At 37.9% G+C, this 15,659-nt stretch overlaps 1 protein-coding gene across 2 annotated transcripts in view; it reads right to left on the bottom strand.

Moving 5' to 3' along the window:
- Positions 1-15,513, bottom strand: part of LOC125325458 (PARP1 binding protein) — a 41,731-nt gene extending 26,218 nt beyond the window's left edge. Inside the window, exons 1-6 of one of the 2 annotated variants that reach the window (XM_048302511.1) lie at positions 15,344-15,513; positions 14,201-14,722; positions 7,176-7,406; positions 6,170-6,277; positions 4,567-4,737; positions 1,006-1,160 (exon numbers count right to left, since the gene is read on the bottom strand). In XM_048302511.1, coding sequence (XP_048158468.1) covers positions 1,006-1,160; positions 4,567-4,737; positions 6,170-6,277; positions 7,176-7,406; positions 14,201-14,350 — 815 coding nt within the window. In that variant the 5' untranslated portion in view covers positions 14,351-14,722; positions 15,344-15,513. The remainder of the gene's footprint in view (positions 1-1,005; positions 1,161-4,566; positions 4,738-6,169; positions 6,278-7,175; positions 7,407-14,200; positions 14,723-15,343) is intronic. The other variant, XM_048302510.1, reaches the window with a different exon arrangement.
- Positions 15,514-15,659: the final 146 nt, after the last annotated feature.

Below are 15,659 nucleotides of genomic sequence, written 5' to 3'. Positions count from 1 at the left end.
ATTTAAACAACGAAAAAGAGCATACACTACATAAGTTGAGCTAATAGTTTTCTTTAATCACCAGCACAGACAGTATGTCTCTGGCATCCAGGATGTTGAAATGAAAGAACAAAGAAGCAGAATAAAAAAGACAAAACTGCAAAACAACTTCAGAAACATTTCCCGCTTCCAGCTTCAATGGAAACTGAACATTAACTTAAATAAAGCTTACTTATAACATTTTGTTTTCCACTGTGAGGATTAGATTCAATTTAAACTTAAAAAAAAAAAATTCTTTAATATCAAGGACAGAACTATTACAGCTGATTTGCCAAAGATCTGTATGGAAAAATTACTGATTATAAATGAAAAAATTATTAACTTCTATGAAGCTTAAGAAAATAGCTCTTCCCTCAGTAATAATGCCAGCACTTACCAATTCAAACCCCTGTGTTACATTTACACTTCTGTAATTAATCACACATTTATAAGCCTGCCCAAAAGACTACCTTCAGTTCTTCCAAAATGTTCAAAATCAGTGACTCCACCAGAGCCTCCCTAAGAAATAATTCTTATGCCTCAGTTATGTAGCTAAAATGAAAGAAAGAAAGGGCTAAATAACCAACACTGTCATTTGTTAGCAGCAATAAAGACTCCTTTACATAAGGGTAAACAGAATATGACCAAAAGGAAGCAATTAACTAGCAAGAAGTAAAGCACATATCAGTTTATGTACTTACCAGACTTCACAAGGTGGAATTCTTTGTAACTTCATTTACAACCAGGCAAGTAACCAAACCACCATACATATGTAATTTGGTAAAATTGAATACAAAAAAACCCCTCCAAAAATTCATAAACTTACCCCAGTTGTTCTTCAATTGTATTTCCAAATAAGGTTTGATTTTTAAACATTTATCTTTAGTAAGTCAATTATTTAAATTTCTCTTGTTCCTCCTCATTGGAACACAAGCACAAGAAAAGGAGGTGCTCATCAAGACAAAAATGTAACAGAAAATCTATTACCTTGTATTTAAGATTTCACCAACAATTTCTTGCAGCTTGTCAATAAAATTAACAAAGCTGGAAAGCCCTTTTACATGGGCTCTTAAAGGATCATACAAAGAAGATGCAGAGTCTCTTCCTCCAAGTTCCATGGTCCGGATAAAAGATGTTGCCATCTATTAGGAGAAATATTCAGAAATATCAAACTGTAGACATTCATGAACTGTACACATGTTGAAAGTAAGTCTCTCCTACAGGTCTGCAAACTGTGCAACAGCTAGCTGATGGCAGAAATAACTTACCTGAAATCAAACAATGCCTCTTAATTGCAAGCTTTGTACATCTCACCATTTGCAAGATCAATACTTAAACAGTACAGTAATATTAAAAAAAGAACACAAGCCAAAGTAAAAATGACTCAGCTAGTTTGATATTTACATCAGCCTTTTGAAAGCTTAGGACAAAAAACTTATTAAAACAGGGTACAGAACTCTTTTATTGTTGTGGCTGTTTAAATGCTCCTGCTGGCCTCACAAAAACTATTTTTGTATTCAGAGGGCTGTCTGTGACCCAAGAACAATTTTAACATAAGCACGTAGAAGTTCACTTCAGCATTATAACAGTTTTCAGAGATGCAAATAATGTATACTCAAATCTTAGCAAAAATGATGACAGCTAAGGCTTCTGTCATTCTTCAAGTGTCCATATATTTTGATATGCTGCAAGACATTGAAAAGATCTGCCAAAAGTATACCTTGGAGTACAAAATTTTAAGGCAACAGGGTGAAAGTAAGGGTAACAATCCAATGCACTTGACACAGATGCAGTAACATTAAATCTACACATAAATTTTCATTTCAGACTACAGAGCTAAATCATAAAGCTCTTAGGACAGGAAAGAGTAAAACTGGAATTACTCTAGCACATAAAGTAAACCTGCCAGTATTCCTGTCTTTGTGCTAAAGATTTCCTATGGATCAAGTACACAGTTCATAGGACCTTGCCTTCCCAATGGAAAATACTCCACTTTTCAAGATTTCTACAAGACACAGATGCCAGAAAAGATGCCTTCTTTACACGGTAAAGAAGTTTCCCCCTCTGGCAACTGTGAAGATGGTAAATCCAGTCCACACATGTACAGGTTTTTTATACAAAAACCAACAGAGCATTAGGAACTAAAATAATTAAACCTGAAAACAAGACTTCACAAATTTTCCATATTTATTCAACCATAAAAGTTTGAGAATGCAGCTGCTTCAGTGACTACATACCCATACTGTTTTTAACTTGGACTGCTGTTGTCTGTACTGAGGTTACACTGCACACAAAATTTAATGACTGTTTTGAATATGAGGGACTACAGTGGTTCTGTGGACAAAGAATTCTTATTTACCTTATTTCGACTATTTTTGAGATGGCTCTGTGCTGACAACAAGTATTGCAAGTATAAATGCACCTCACATACCAAACTAGACTATTTAGCAACCAGGAGCACTGGACGTGGATGCTGTAGTTTTTTAATTCCTACACAAAGGCATTGAGAAAGACTATGCCCCTGTCTGGTGGGGTTTTTGTCCAGCTCTGCCTCAGAGTAAAATGAGCTGGGATATCCCACATCAGTCTCAAAGAGAGAATTTCAAGACTGATCAAGCTGCAAGTGACATGAAAGTATCACCTTCCCCAAATTCTGAGTCAAATCTGAGAAAAAAAAAAAACGCAATAATGCCCTTACAAATTTTGGCTTCTGTTCTACTCTACATTTCAAAGGCAGGGTTTTTTCACCAGCTTGCTCTAAGAAAAGAAATTTCTACACAGAAATACTTTAGGTTCCAGATGTCCAAGGTTCGACAAACACATAAAAATGCTACTTTATTATTTAACCAAAATATTTACAGCACTTTAGAACTGAAACATGTTGTAATGCATAGTTAACAGCTTGGTTTTGTTAATGTTAATACCATACTGTTATATTGAATGAATTCAACCTCATTTCTATATTGGGTCAGGTTTTGGTAGGCACAGGAGATAGAGGGGTTGCTGCTGTGAGAAGCTGCTACAAGCTTTTCCTATGCCTGCTAGAGCCAATGCCAGGCACCTTCAAGACAGACCCACTGCTGGCCAAGGCTGAGCCCATCAGCAACCACGGTAGAGCCCCTGGGATAACGTATTTGTGAAAGAAAAAACAAACCAAAACCTGCCCAACAGCTGCTGAAGAAAAGAGTGAAAACAAGTGAGAGAAACAACTCTGCAGTCACCAAGGTCAGTGAAGACAGGGGGAAAGGTACCCCAGAAACCATAGCTGTGATTCCCCTGCAGCCTGTGGTGAAGACGATGGAGAGGCAGCTGTGCCTCTGCAGCCCATGGATGTCCACAAGAAAGCAGAGATGCACCTGCAGGCTGTGGAGGAGCCTATTCCACAGCCTCCATGCTGGAACAGGTGGATACCTGAAGGAGGACATGACCTGCAGGAAGCCCGTGCTGCAGCAGGCTCCTGGCAGGACCTGTGGATCTGTGGAGAGAGGAACTCCTGCTGAAGTAGGTTTGTTGGCAGGCCTTGGGAGCCTGTAGGGGCTTCATGCTAGAGCAGTCAGTTCCTGAAGCACTGCACACCTTGGAAGGGACCCACAGTGGAGCAGTTTGCAATGAAATGCAGCCCATGGGAAGAAGTTTGCACAGGACTGTCTCCAATGGGAAGGAGCCCATGCTGGAGCAGGGAAAGAGTCTGAGCAGCCCTACCCTTACAGAGGAAGGTGCAGCAGAGAAAGTGTGTGGTGATCTGAGTGCAACCCTGGCTCCCCATCCCCAAGCTACTGTGGGACAGGGGATAGAACAAATCAGGAGTAAAGTTAAGTCCAGGAAGAAGGGAGGAATGGGTGAAAGGTGTTTTAAGAATGGGTTTTATTTCTCATTACTCAAGCTTGATTTGATTGGCAAAAAACTAAATTAATTTTTCCTAAGTCATGTCTGTTTTGCCTGCGACAATACTGTTGAGCAAACTTCCCCCATCTTTATCTGGGCCCATGATAATTTTGTTATATTTTCTCCCCTCTGACCAGCTGTGGAAGTGAGTGATAGAATGGCTTTGGTGGGCATCTGGGCAGGGTTAACCCAGTACAATTGCTTTTAGAGGTATTTGGTAAGCAGAAACATCTTCCTTCTTTTGCTTATTTTATTTTATATGCATACTCACAACCTCACTTGACACGATTAACCACGATTTCAAGATTGTAGAAGCAGTAATAAAAGCCTATCTTATATTCCGGTTGAAGACAGCAAACCTTTTCAGGACTTCAGTCACTGTTTTGGATGAACAGTCTCGATGTCTTTTTTCCAAAATCCCATTTTAGAACTCCAGATGTATACACACACAGACTATTTTTTCTGTCCATCTTGAGATCTCATGACCAAACAAGCACCCATTTTTTCCCACAGAATCTATTGTCTTTTTAGCTTTAAAATGATGTCCATGGTGCTATTTGACTTGGCTTGCAAACATCAGTGTTGAATATTAGATTAAAGCCACATTCGCTGTTTAGAGAGCTACTTCATTGACCTCCAAGAAGTTTCATTTGACACACATACCAGGAAAATGGACATTTTTCTCTCCTGTGAGGCATGTTTCAGGTTAGTGAAGGCTTCTCTACCAAGTCCTCTGTCAGGAACATTTAGAATATGAGCCAATGCCAGATCATCCTTAGAATTCACCAAAAGGCTTAAATATGAACAGACAGACTTCTTTGCCAGGATTGTCACCTGCATGGGAAAAACATCACACAAATTGGTAAATCCATTGCTAAATTATGTTCCATTTTATTTTAAAGTTAATTAGATATGTACTGATATAATTTTTGGAAGAGTAAGAATTCACCTTGCATCAACTCAAAATGCTACTTTATGTATGAGGGTTCTGGAAGTCTTGATGAAAACAAACATGATAAATAAGTTAGAATTGTACATATGGTACTTGAATATTCATAAGGTGTTTGAGGGTTGGATCTCTAGTCATTAAAATTGGTTATAAATATCTATTTAGAAACCTCCTCACAGACATTCCATGTAAGAATTAAACCATGTAAGAATTTGCCATTAACTTCCAAAAGACTAAGATTTTAAACTACTTGCCAGCTCTGCCACAGATTCAGTAATTTTTTTCTCTTGGCATACAGGGGATTTCAATCAAAGAAACTCCACTGACTGAGTTTGGACAAATTGTGACCCAGCCCCACCCATACAACCAAAATATAATATTGTAATCACTAATATTGCAGCACTGTTCTGGACCCTGTGAGAACAATAGTCCCAGAACAGAACAATTTGCAGTTTTGCCACAAACAAAGGAAGAAAAAAAAAAAAAAAAAAAAAAAGGCCATTAACAAAAGAACATATAACAAGAAAACTTCTATCTGCTATGGAATATCTTCTTATATCACAGAATGTATACAACAAGATGTAGTAACAAAATCAAACATGTACCATTGACAGGCTGCAAAAACAGTCCTCAGAAAAGGAAAAAAGAGCGAAGAATATTTTTACTGCACAAGTCAGAGCAGCAAGAAAGCCATTGTGGTAGTGGTGGAAGTGCTATTTAGGGGGAGAACCTCAGTTCAGAACATATCTTCTTGTTCAGAAATATTCTGTGTTATACCCAAATATTGATTTGAAATTGCCATTTATTAAGAGAAAAGCGAGTTTGGAAATGACTAAAGCTCCAGCATTTCAAACGCTGTTAGAGAACATTCAGAGATTCTTATTTTGGTGGTTGAAAGGGTAAAGGGAAAGAATCAACCCTTCTAGAGAGTCCTTAAGTCCTCTATTGGGACAGTCAAGCCTTGTTTGCTTTGCTACAGCTACCAATACAGTGGCTATTCAGATTTCATCCATATGAAAGATTACTTCACTTATTTAATGCTTAGTCCAGACAATGTTTGAGTGATGGTGTACTTGCAGAAAAATTTATCCTACATCAAGTGTCTGCCATTCTGGACTGTCTTCCAGAACAGAAACTTCAGCACAGAGCCCCATACACTCCTACAATATACTCAAGAGATACAAAGTTTGAATATGCAGGGTTTATTTTTTTTTAACCCAGCCACAATTGAGTAACAACAATCGGAAAATAAAACTATGTTATATTTCATCTTTTCAATAGATACAGAACATTACAAGAAACAAAAATAATTTTTACCTTCATACGCTCCTGGCCCTGACTGTTGATTTGTGTAGGAGTAGAAAGAACAGAACCATTATTTTCTTGTGCATTCAATACACCAGAAATAAATTCCAACAGTTGAACCTTTAATAAAAAGATCAGAATAAACTTAAATATGCAGATGACTAGAAAACAAAAATGGTTTTAAAACCTGGTGTAAACCTACCTCTCTGCCACTTTGCTAGTGTTTGAGGTTAGCACAACCCTTAAAACCTACTTTTAGTTTTAGTCTTTAAAAGTAGAACTGTTCTAGTAGACAAATGAGGTGTAAGATTCAAATTAACTTAGAAATTATTTCAAACAGTTATGTTATACACTTGCACTAAAAGCCTCTGCTTATGCTCTGGAGAACATTTAATATGTTATGCCAAGCTTAGAAAGAGCTCATTAACTGACCCAGGTTCCCTGTCTTTCCCATGAAAAGGGGGAGGAAAAGAAAAACACATTAAAATCCCCAGACTAACAAAAGACCTGCAATAAGCTACAACAGAGCTGTGACTGAGTGGGAGAACTGGAACTTCTAAAAACAAAATTTAACATGCAAATACATGTATTGTACAGAAGTTTTTGTTTAAAAAGCATGGTATTTTCAGAATGGTAATCATTAAAAATATTTTGGCTGCATATCAACATACAACCAAAACTCCATGACATGTTAATTACTAAGCTTTGTCCCAGTTTTATTAAATCTCTACAGGTTATTTTCCAATTCAATTTATGGCAAGGAGTGATTTATTCATCAGTTGAATCAGAGTTGTGGGACTGCACTATCCAGCAGAATAACAGAGAGAAATAATTTTTGAGTAAATTTAAGATTTCTTAACATTTAGTAATTTAAACTCAAGGGCTTCCCCAAAAGAAAAGAAAAGTAACTTCTGAATAACCCAGAGCTCCTGCATATAATCAGAAGTGTCATAAATCCATAACTGGAACAAAAAAAATGTCAAAACAATATAAGAGGTCAAACAAACATAATACTTACAGGGGATATGCTTTCATCTTCAGGTAAAAGTCCAAGACTATAGCACTTCTGACATATGTCGATTAAATCGAACATATTGCTTCTTGCTAAGAAGGCATGATAGGCTTTTTTCACGTCAGCATAATTTTCAGGTTCTTTCATGTTTTCATATGATAATCCTAGTTTGTCATGTAATAAATACTTCCAAGTTTCCAACACATCACTAAGCGATACTGTGAAGTCTCCATGGTGCTAACAGAACCAAAATAAGCAAAAAAATATTATGTTCCATATTCAGTATAGCTTTGAAAATAAATTTAAAACAAGCTTCATATATATTTGAAAATCTATTATAATTTAAATTTATCTCAAAGTCTTACTTATAGTTGAAGTTCTTCTATTGCTTTGCATTTACAGTTAATTCTGTTGTATTCTGTCAGTATTTGCTCTTGATCTTTAAAATACCAGGCATGTATATCAAACTTTACTCATGACAAAATACTCTGAGTGTTGCATGACTGCTTCTTGGATAAAGTTCTTCATTTGCAGAAATAGTTTTCAGCATGGCAGGCATTTACTTCCCAAAGGCAGAAAATATGGTTCCCTTACCTTGCTTCAAGCAGTGAACTGGGAAAACATATGTCAACTAAAAAAAAGCTTTTCTTTCTTATTTTAATAGTTATACTTTAGCCTAACATTGACAGTGTTGCTACATAGTTCTAATAAATACATTAAAGCCATGCACACCCCTCTGTTACTAGTACTATAACTAACATTGACTATACAGTGTAGACTACACTCATCCTCTCAAAATTATTAGATTATGTTCTGTGTGCCCCTCTTCCTTCTCCTCCAACTACTTGCTCTTACCACTGTCTCTTTCACTACTTGACTCCTCACTTTTGTCCATACCCTGCTCTTCAAACTGAGTACCACTCCCCATTTCCTGCTGGTAAACTTCTGTCCACACTACTGGTATCGAAAGCATTCCCCAATGTATGGAAGCAAAAAAAAAAAAAAAAAAAAAAAAAAAAAAAAAAAAAAAAAAAAAAAAAAAAGAGTTGTAATTTACCATGAAACATGATATAAATGCCCTGTGACCAAGTAACAAGCCTTGCTTTGCACTGTCCATAATGGCAGATGGCTCCTGTCTAGAGCAAGGATTTAATTCTGCTTCATGACATTTCCACATTAAGCAAATTACTTATAAACACCATTAGCAACAGAACACAACATGAAATAAGAAAACATGAGAAATTCTAATAATTTAAGTTATTCCAGCCCAAATTATGCCTCCTTTGGTTTCTAGCATATTTAGTACAACTTCCTCAATAGACCTCATTAAATACACAATTCCAAAATCTTGGAAGTCAACTATTTTGATATTGTGTAGGCAAAGAACTACAAGTGAAAATTGAAGAACACTCACGCATATTAGCTTCAGAGCACTCTTTTGCCTTTTAATTTGTGCATGGGTTATTATAAATCAGCACTGTGAGCTTACATGTTATTCCACATATCACCAGAACATTTTTTCTGAAAAGCACCTGATTTTCATTTCAGCCCCTCAAAAAATTAAACATATATTCATATTATAACCTAATTTAAACAGATCAAAGCAGCAGTAGATGGGGGGAAAAAAAAAGTTGTTTTCTCACTTTATTTTGAATCAAAATCCTTCAGGATACCAAGTTAAAGTACAACTTCATAAGGTATCTAATAAATCAAAACCTTTCCTCACCAGATCAAGGGCCTGCAGAGATTAGCAAAGTTTATATTAGTGCTGCAAAAATATTTTAAATCCAAATACTGCATTCCAGATATTAACCTTTGTGATCAGGCATTCACTGTGATGGCATATTCCATTACTTACACAGTCAATTTGTCAAGTCTCTGGTTTTAAAATTAACTTTAAAAATACTATGGTGTTTTGCAGTAAGCATTTGTCTAATAGCTTAATAGCTTAAGGAAGTTCAAAAAGTCACATGTTTCCATTCTATTATAGGCAGAACAAGTATTTCATTTCATAGGAATAGAATCAATAAGGTATTATAAAGCATCTTTACTTCCTGGTAGTGCAGTATATTAAGTTTCCTTGGGACTCTTGTCTTAGAATGTCTGAAATCCAGTACCAATATTCCATGCTTAAAGACACCATTTTTCACTATTTTGTAGGTATTGCAGGTTTTCTAGTGCTAGCTACATAGCAAATAAATTTCTATTTTGACGGCAAATTATTTTAAAAATCAGAAAGTTGTGCATTTCAGCATCAACATGTTGGCTTCCACCTTCCCCAAACAAATGCTCATAAACCCTTTCTGGAATATGGTGTAAAAGACTGCTCTGCTTAACTACCAACCCTGCATTGGGTCTAGTTCTGGTCTTTTCAGGCACAGTCCTAGACTGCAGTATTGTTTTCTGGCTTTGTCCTTGAGTTGGGCAATTCTGCACTCTTGTCACCCCTAGTCCTGCTCAGCCTTCGTTGTTTGCCTACAATCTCACACAGCAGAGGAGTTCCTAAAGTGTGGTACATAAAGCACACTGAAGTTGGATAATGCAGCATTTTCAGTAAGTTTCACACTGTGTTGATAGTGCTGTGTACAGACTGAGAAACTGGTTCATGTGAACACAAGTGTGTGGACATCTGATAGTTGTTGGGTTGCAATGTGCAGAAACAGTGAAGTTACAGGCTGACAGCCCAAGCTTAGAGAAATGATAATAGTATAAAATAGTAATAAATAAAATGACAATAAATAAAATGAACCCCTTTTTCTTTGGGTGGGTGAGGGGGGCTGTCAAAGGAAGAAGAACCAGGGCCCAAGAGAGCAGAGGTATACTCTGTTTAAGGAGGACTAGAGAGCTAATGTATGTATGGGTCAGTAGAACAGTAGCTGCAACAGCAGAATCACAGCAGAAGCAAAGTAAAAATTTTACTCATCCAAACAACAAACCAGCACATTTCTAAAGTGTTTTATCAATTATAGTGATAATAAAAACACAAGATTGAAAATTTAGAACCCTGCTGGTTAAAAACACACAAACCAAAAACCCCCACACATCCTATCCTTGCTCCCTCTTCTACCCCTCAAAACAGACACCTGCAATACTACAAAGAGACGGGCGTGAGGGAGAAGTCCTATTGACAAGCTAGGGAAGAAGCATCAAGACTGAAGTAGCAAGAGTTTTAACACAGTTAAAACAATTCCAGTTGAGCAAAACAAAAATACATGAAACTAACTTATAGTTACTTTTTGATTATATAGTGTACAGGAAAGACAGTAGAACAGCCTCAGTATATAATTTTGTTTAAAAAGAAATCCAGGGAAATTATTATTACTCCAAACTTTTTTCTAAAGAGCCTGTCCATTGAGGAGAAGGCTACTCAGCACTGCTGAGACCACATTTAAGTACTGTGTCCAGTTCTAGGTTTCCTCAGTATGAGAGAGCCACACTGACAGGAGTCAAAAAAAGTTCACGTTATCATCCACAATGATGATTAAGGAACAGGAGCACCTCACATATGAGGAAAGGCTGAGAAAGCTGGGGCTGTTTAGTCCAGAGAAAAGAATGCTCAGGGAAGATCTCCTCAATGCATACAAATATCTGAATGGAGGGGGCAAAGAGGATGGAGCCAGGCTCTTTCCCAAGGTGCCCCATAGTAGGATCAGAGGCAATGGGCACAAACTGAAACACACACAGAAGGTTCCCTCTGAACATCAGGAAATACTTTATTACTTCGAGGATGCCTGAGTACTGGCACAGGTTGTGCAGAAAGGTTATTGATTCTCCATCCCCAGAGACAATTTGAAGACACCTGAACATGGTCCTGGGCAACTGGCACTGCCAGGTTGCCCTATTTGAGGGAGGCTGGATAAGATGACCTCCAGAGGTCCCTTCCAACTTCAACCCTTCTGTGATTCTGTGAAAAATTAATCATGCTGAAGAACAGCCAAGACATCTCTTAGTAGCATAATTACAACCTACTACAACCAATATGTCATATAAAATTGCTACAAAGTTAGTTAGGAGTGCCTCATTACCAAAAGGGAGACAGATAGAAGAATTTAAGGGAATAACACTAAAAAACAACTCTGCATTTTTCTTCATTTGCCAGCATGGAAACAGGACAATTTGGGAAAACATTTTAAAAAATACAAGACACTGAATAGAAGACAATATTCTTCAGACAGCATACAAAATGCACTCATGGAAGGACAGAATAGAACTAAACCACACACCAAAACTGCTTTTATGGAGAACCAGAAATACACAAATACAAATTTCTAAAGAGAAAATATATTTCTAAAATTAACAATGAAGCACTTTTTCCTCCAGTATCAAAGCTTTCATTCTAGAAGAGAGTTAAAACACATTTAAGACAAGTCTGACAACTTAAACATGCAGATTCTGGAAAAATAATTGTTTTACACACTTCAGTTTCCCATCCCACTAGCTAAAACAACCATAGCCTGAAAATGACAGGTAATTATTTGACCTGATAACTCATCTTCTACCCCTTCTGATCCCCAGGTGCAAACTGTCAATGCAATTACTCTTAGCTGAACATCTTGAAAACTGTCACTCCTATTTCAAACCTTGAGGAAGGTTCTTCTTCTTGAAAATGTTCCTAGATTCTAGATCTATACTAATCAATCTAAGTAAAAGGTATTTGCTTCCATCACAGACCGTATGCCACTTGTCTTTAAGTCACATGGCCACAACTGTGCTACAAACCAAAGTATTTTCAGAGGCATTGAAAGGATAGAATTTTTTTTCATTCATCCCTGATATTTGATCCATGTTTATCACATTGTTTGCTACCCTTACTCTGGTGAAATTTAAGATTAATTTATTATAAAGCTTTCAAACTTTTCTGGAGTTCTCCAAAAAGCTTTGTTATTTTTCATTTCCACTGCAGATACAGGTAACAGTTAAAACACCAAATCCATTAAAATTGTCCAGGCTTCTAAAGAAAGAGAAGAGTATTTTGGTTGTTTGTGATAGGTCGGATGTGTCGGGTTTTTCTCAATACAGCCACTCAATAGCCTGTTAACAAAATTATTTTTATTGCAGTAATTGACTTCATTGTAATAGATTTCTATTCTACAAGTGTTATGTTGACAATATAGAATTATTGTATTTAAATCAGAGACCTAACAAGGGACATGCCTACAGCTATAATACTCTGCATCGTAGTTTGAAGTTTCAGTGCTGAACAAAATAAACCAGACATATTTTGCTTTAACACTGTGAACTTCAAAAAGGATAAAATCTAAAGAAATTGTGCTTCAGAGGAAGCACATGCAAATGCTAAAATAGTTTTAATCCACATATGCAAGCCAAGGTTTGTCTTATTAGACCAACCAGTATAATCAGAAAAAAACAAATCAGGTTTTTGAACACTTATTCTTTCTTCAGATCTGAAAAAAAAGCTAAATATTTTGAAACTAAATTAATTGAAAGTAACTGCTATAATTTTTGTTAGATCATCTCTGAAAGAAAAGAATTTCTAGGAGAGAGGAATATTTTCTGGAGGAGAAAAAAAAAAAAAAAGGAGAAAGTAGAATAAATTAATTGCCTCTAGTGGAAGGGAAAAACTTACTATAAGGAAAACAGGGAGCAATGAACCATAACCTTTCCATGTCTGTAAGTTTTGGCATACAACAGGACAACACATTATAGGTCCCAGAGCTGGCTTTGGAAAACTGTCTGTAGTTTTCCCCAGAATCACAACAAACACGACAGACAGTGACCACCTCCATATGTAGTTTTGCGTCATTGTCTTTTATCAGTTCTCCAAGAGTTAATTTTGATGCACACTAATTTTCTCATTTTACCTACACAGCTATTGTGAGGACACCAGGACCCTGGCTGGAATTTACTACATTCTATGAAGTACAAATGGAGTATCTTGGGATTCTAGTATCCTTGCTGTAATGTTTCTGACAGTGGGGGATGACTTAATCAGTTTTATACTTAATGTTTAGACAAGAGACACCCCCAGTCTGCACATTTTACACTACAACATTTTTTCTGATGCACAAACTGAAGCAGGTTTTCTGTTTGTTTGGGTTTTTTACTGGCTTAGGGATTTCACTTTGATGTGGTTCTTTCATTTCTGGTATGTTTGTTGATTTGGTATGTTTGCTTTAGTTTTCTTAAACTAAAGCTTTGTACTACACGTTTGATTTACTATGCAACATTTGACTAAGTCTTCCAACAACAGTCATTTGTTTTCATCAATAATTAAGTTAATTGACCCAAAAAGATACCTTTAGGTTACTAAAACAAATATTGCAATAGTTCTTGTTCAACGAGACACAGGCAAAGGCCTGATTGTATATTGCAACTGTTTCTGGTATGTTTCAGACATCCTCCAGCTCTGACAAGCCATAGCGCTTCTTTCAGAGACACTTTAGAGTTGTACCTCCCCTTCACCATTTGACAGACACTTCATGTACTCACACGGAGAAAGTCATATAATTCCTGCTGGTACTAGGTACACACTCACAACTTATATGTACATATACAGATCTTCACCTGACAAGTGTCAGGAAAAGCAGCAGCCAAGAACGGACTGTGGCAAATATGACTCAGGCAGACTATACCAACTCAGTTTTATACTCATGTTCTTCTCATGTCATTCCAAAACATTTTCGGAGCACTCAGAAAAAAAGATGCACCCCAAATGTCCTAGTTCTCCCACCCTGATCTACAACACAAAAGAAACACTGGATGGAAATAAACAGAAGTTACGTGATCAGCAGAAATACACTAGTGTTTAATATTTGGAGCTTAAACATACATGTAAGGCAATTCCATACTCCCACCTGTCTTGCAGTTCCTTTTTCGAAGCCCTGATTCAATAGTGCACTTAATCATATTAATTTTCTTGCCTTGCTGCAGCTGGCCCTCAGACACACCTTATTTTAACACACAGCAAGGAAGTGACCAAAACAGCCATTTCAAGTTGGTGCCTAAGCACTAAGTGTAGCAAGGTAACCAAGTCTGAGATGTACCAAGAACACACTGAAAAGAATGCTAACCTGCTTGTTGACTTCAGCCATGGACAGTTGTAACGCCATCAACATGCAGTCTGCTCCACACACTGTAGTCCTTTCAGAGTTGGAAAATAAAGGCCATTGTCTTCTGAAACACTTGACCAAGTGTAAAATTTTTTGCTGGGAAGTAGCCATTGCCACGAGTAGAAGATAGAGATAACCAAGGGAAAAATGACTATAACTATGCCAGAGGCATATGCAGGTCTTCACCTCCCAACAAGCTGTGCAAACCCTGTTGTATCTTCTTAAAGTTCCTGGAATAAACTCTTCCAGCTAAACCAGACTTGCCTCACTGTGACAGAGTAACTGTGATGATAAGGGGTTAAAAGTACTTATGTATGTAACGCCTTCTTGAAGCCCTTACTTTCCTTGTACATTGTGCCAACATAAAGGAATGTTATCACAAATATGACAGTCTTTTTGTCTCCAAAAGCAGCCTCAGAGTGTCTTCAGTACTTTCTGCATTTGCTGTACATTCAGATGAGTGTCTATGAGGATGTTTCAAACCTGGAAAAAAGAGACTTAATATTTCTAAGACTTACTAAGACAACTCTAAACACCTTTGTTACCTTTATAGCCTTCTTCCTTTATTTTTTTTTAATTCTATAAGCCATTATCTCTCCTGACAATAATTGGGAGCACTTCATGCTTTGGTCTTTCTCACCTTCTCGCATTTGTCGAGACAAGGTACATGACAATGTAGTACAAATTTGCCTTTAAACTTGTTCGTTTCTGAAACGAAGTCCCCTAGCACTGCAGTGACAGCACAGGAGCGATACCCATTCCATTTACTTACAGAAGACAAAACTCAACCTTTGACCTTTTCTCACACAGCTGAGGCAGAGCCCATAGCGCGCTTGTTTTTTGGTGACTGGCACGACTCTAATAAGTGATGAAGTGTGGGCAAGGGGCAGGGAGAGCAGGAGACACTGGGAAACAAGCACGACTGTAACAGCAACTTCTTACTCTCTAAAGTATCTGAAGCAGACAACCCACTTTGTAATGTGAACATCACATGGGGGTCACAGAGGATGAAACAGGCGGGCTGCAGGACAGCGTGGGGCAGAGTAAAACCTCTCCGGAGGCTTTTCTTTCTCTCCACTCTGAGAGGTTTCCGAGAGACAATACCTGTCACTCCCAGCGAAACAGCCCGAACAAGCCAAAACCTGCGAAGCAGCCCTTAACTCCCAGAAGCCGGAATTGGCATTACCCTTGCCGCCGAGCGCTCCCGGCTGCGGCAGCCCGGTGGCCCCGCTGCCGTCCCTCAGCGCAGTCCCAGAGCGCTGCCGCCGAGCCGGCGGTGCCACGGCCTGTCCGGGCTGGCGGGGCCAGGGCGCGGCGGCCGCGTTCAAATCCGCCGCGCTGCCCAATGGGCGCGGGGCCGCTGCCCCGGAAGCATCCGCGCTGCTCCCGCCGCCCAGGGGCGGGCCTTGCTGGGGAACGC

The sequence above is a fragment of the Corvus hawaiiensis genome, chromosome 4 (assembly GCF_020740725.1).
Source record: "Corvus hawaiiensis isolate bCorHaw1 chromosome 4, bCorHaw1.pri.cur, whole genome shotgun sequence".
NCBI classification, from domain to species: domain Eukaryota; kingdom Metazoa; phylum Chordata; class Aves; order Passeriformes; family Corvidae; genus Corvus; species Corvus hawaiiensis.
The sequence above is the reverse complement of the archived record's forward strand: the minus strand, read 5'-3'. Positions and strand labels throughout refer to the sequence as shown.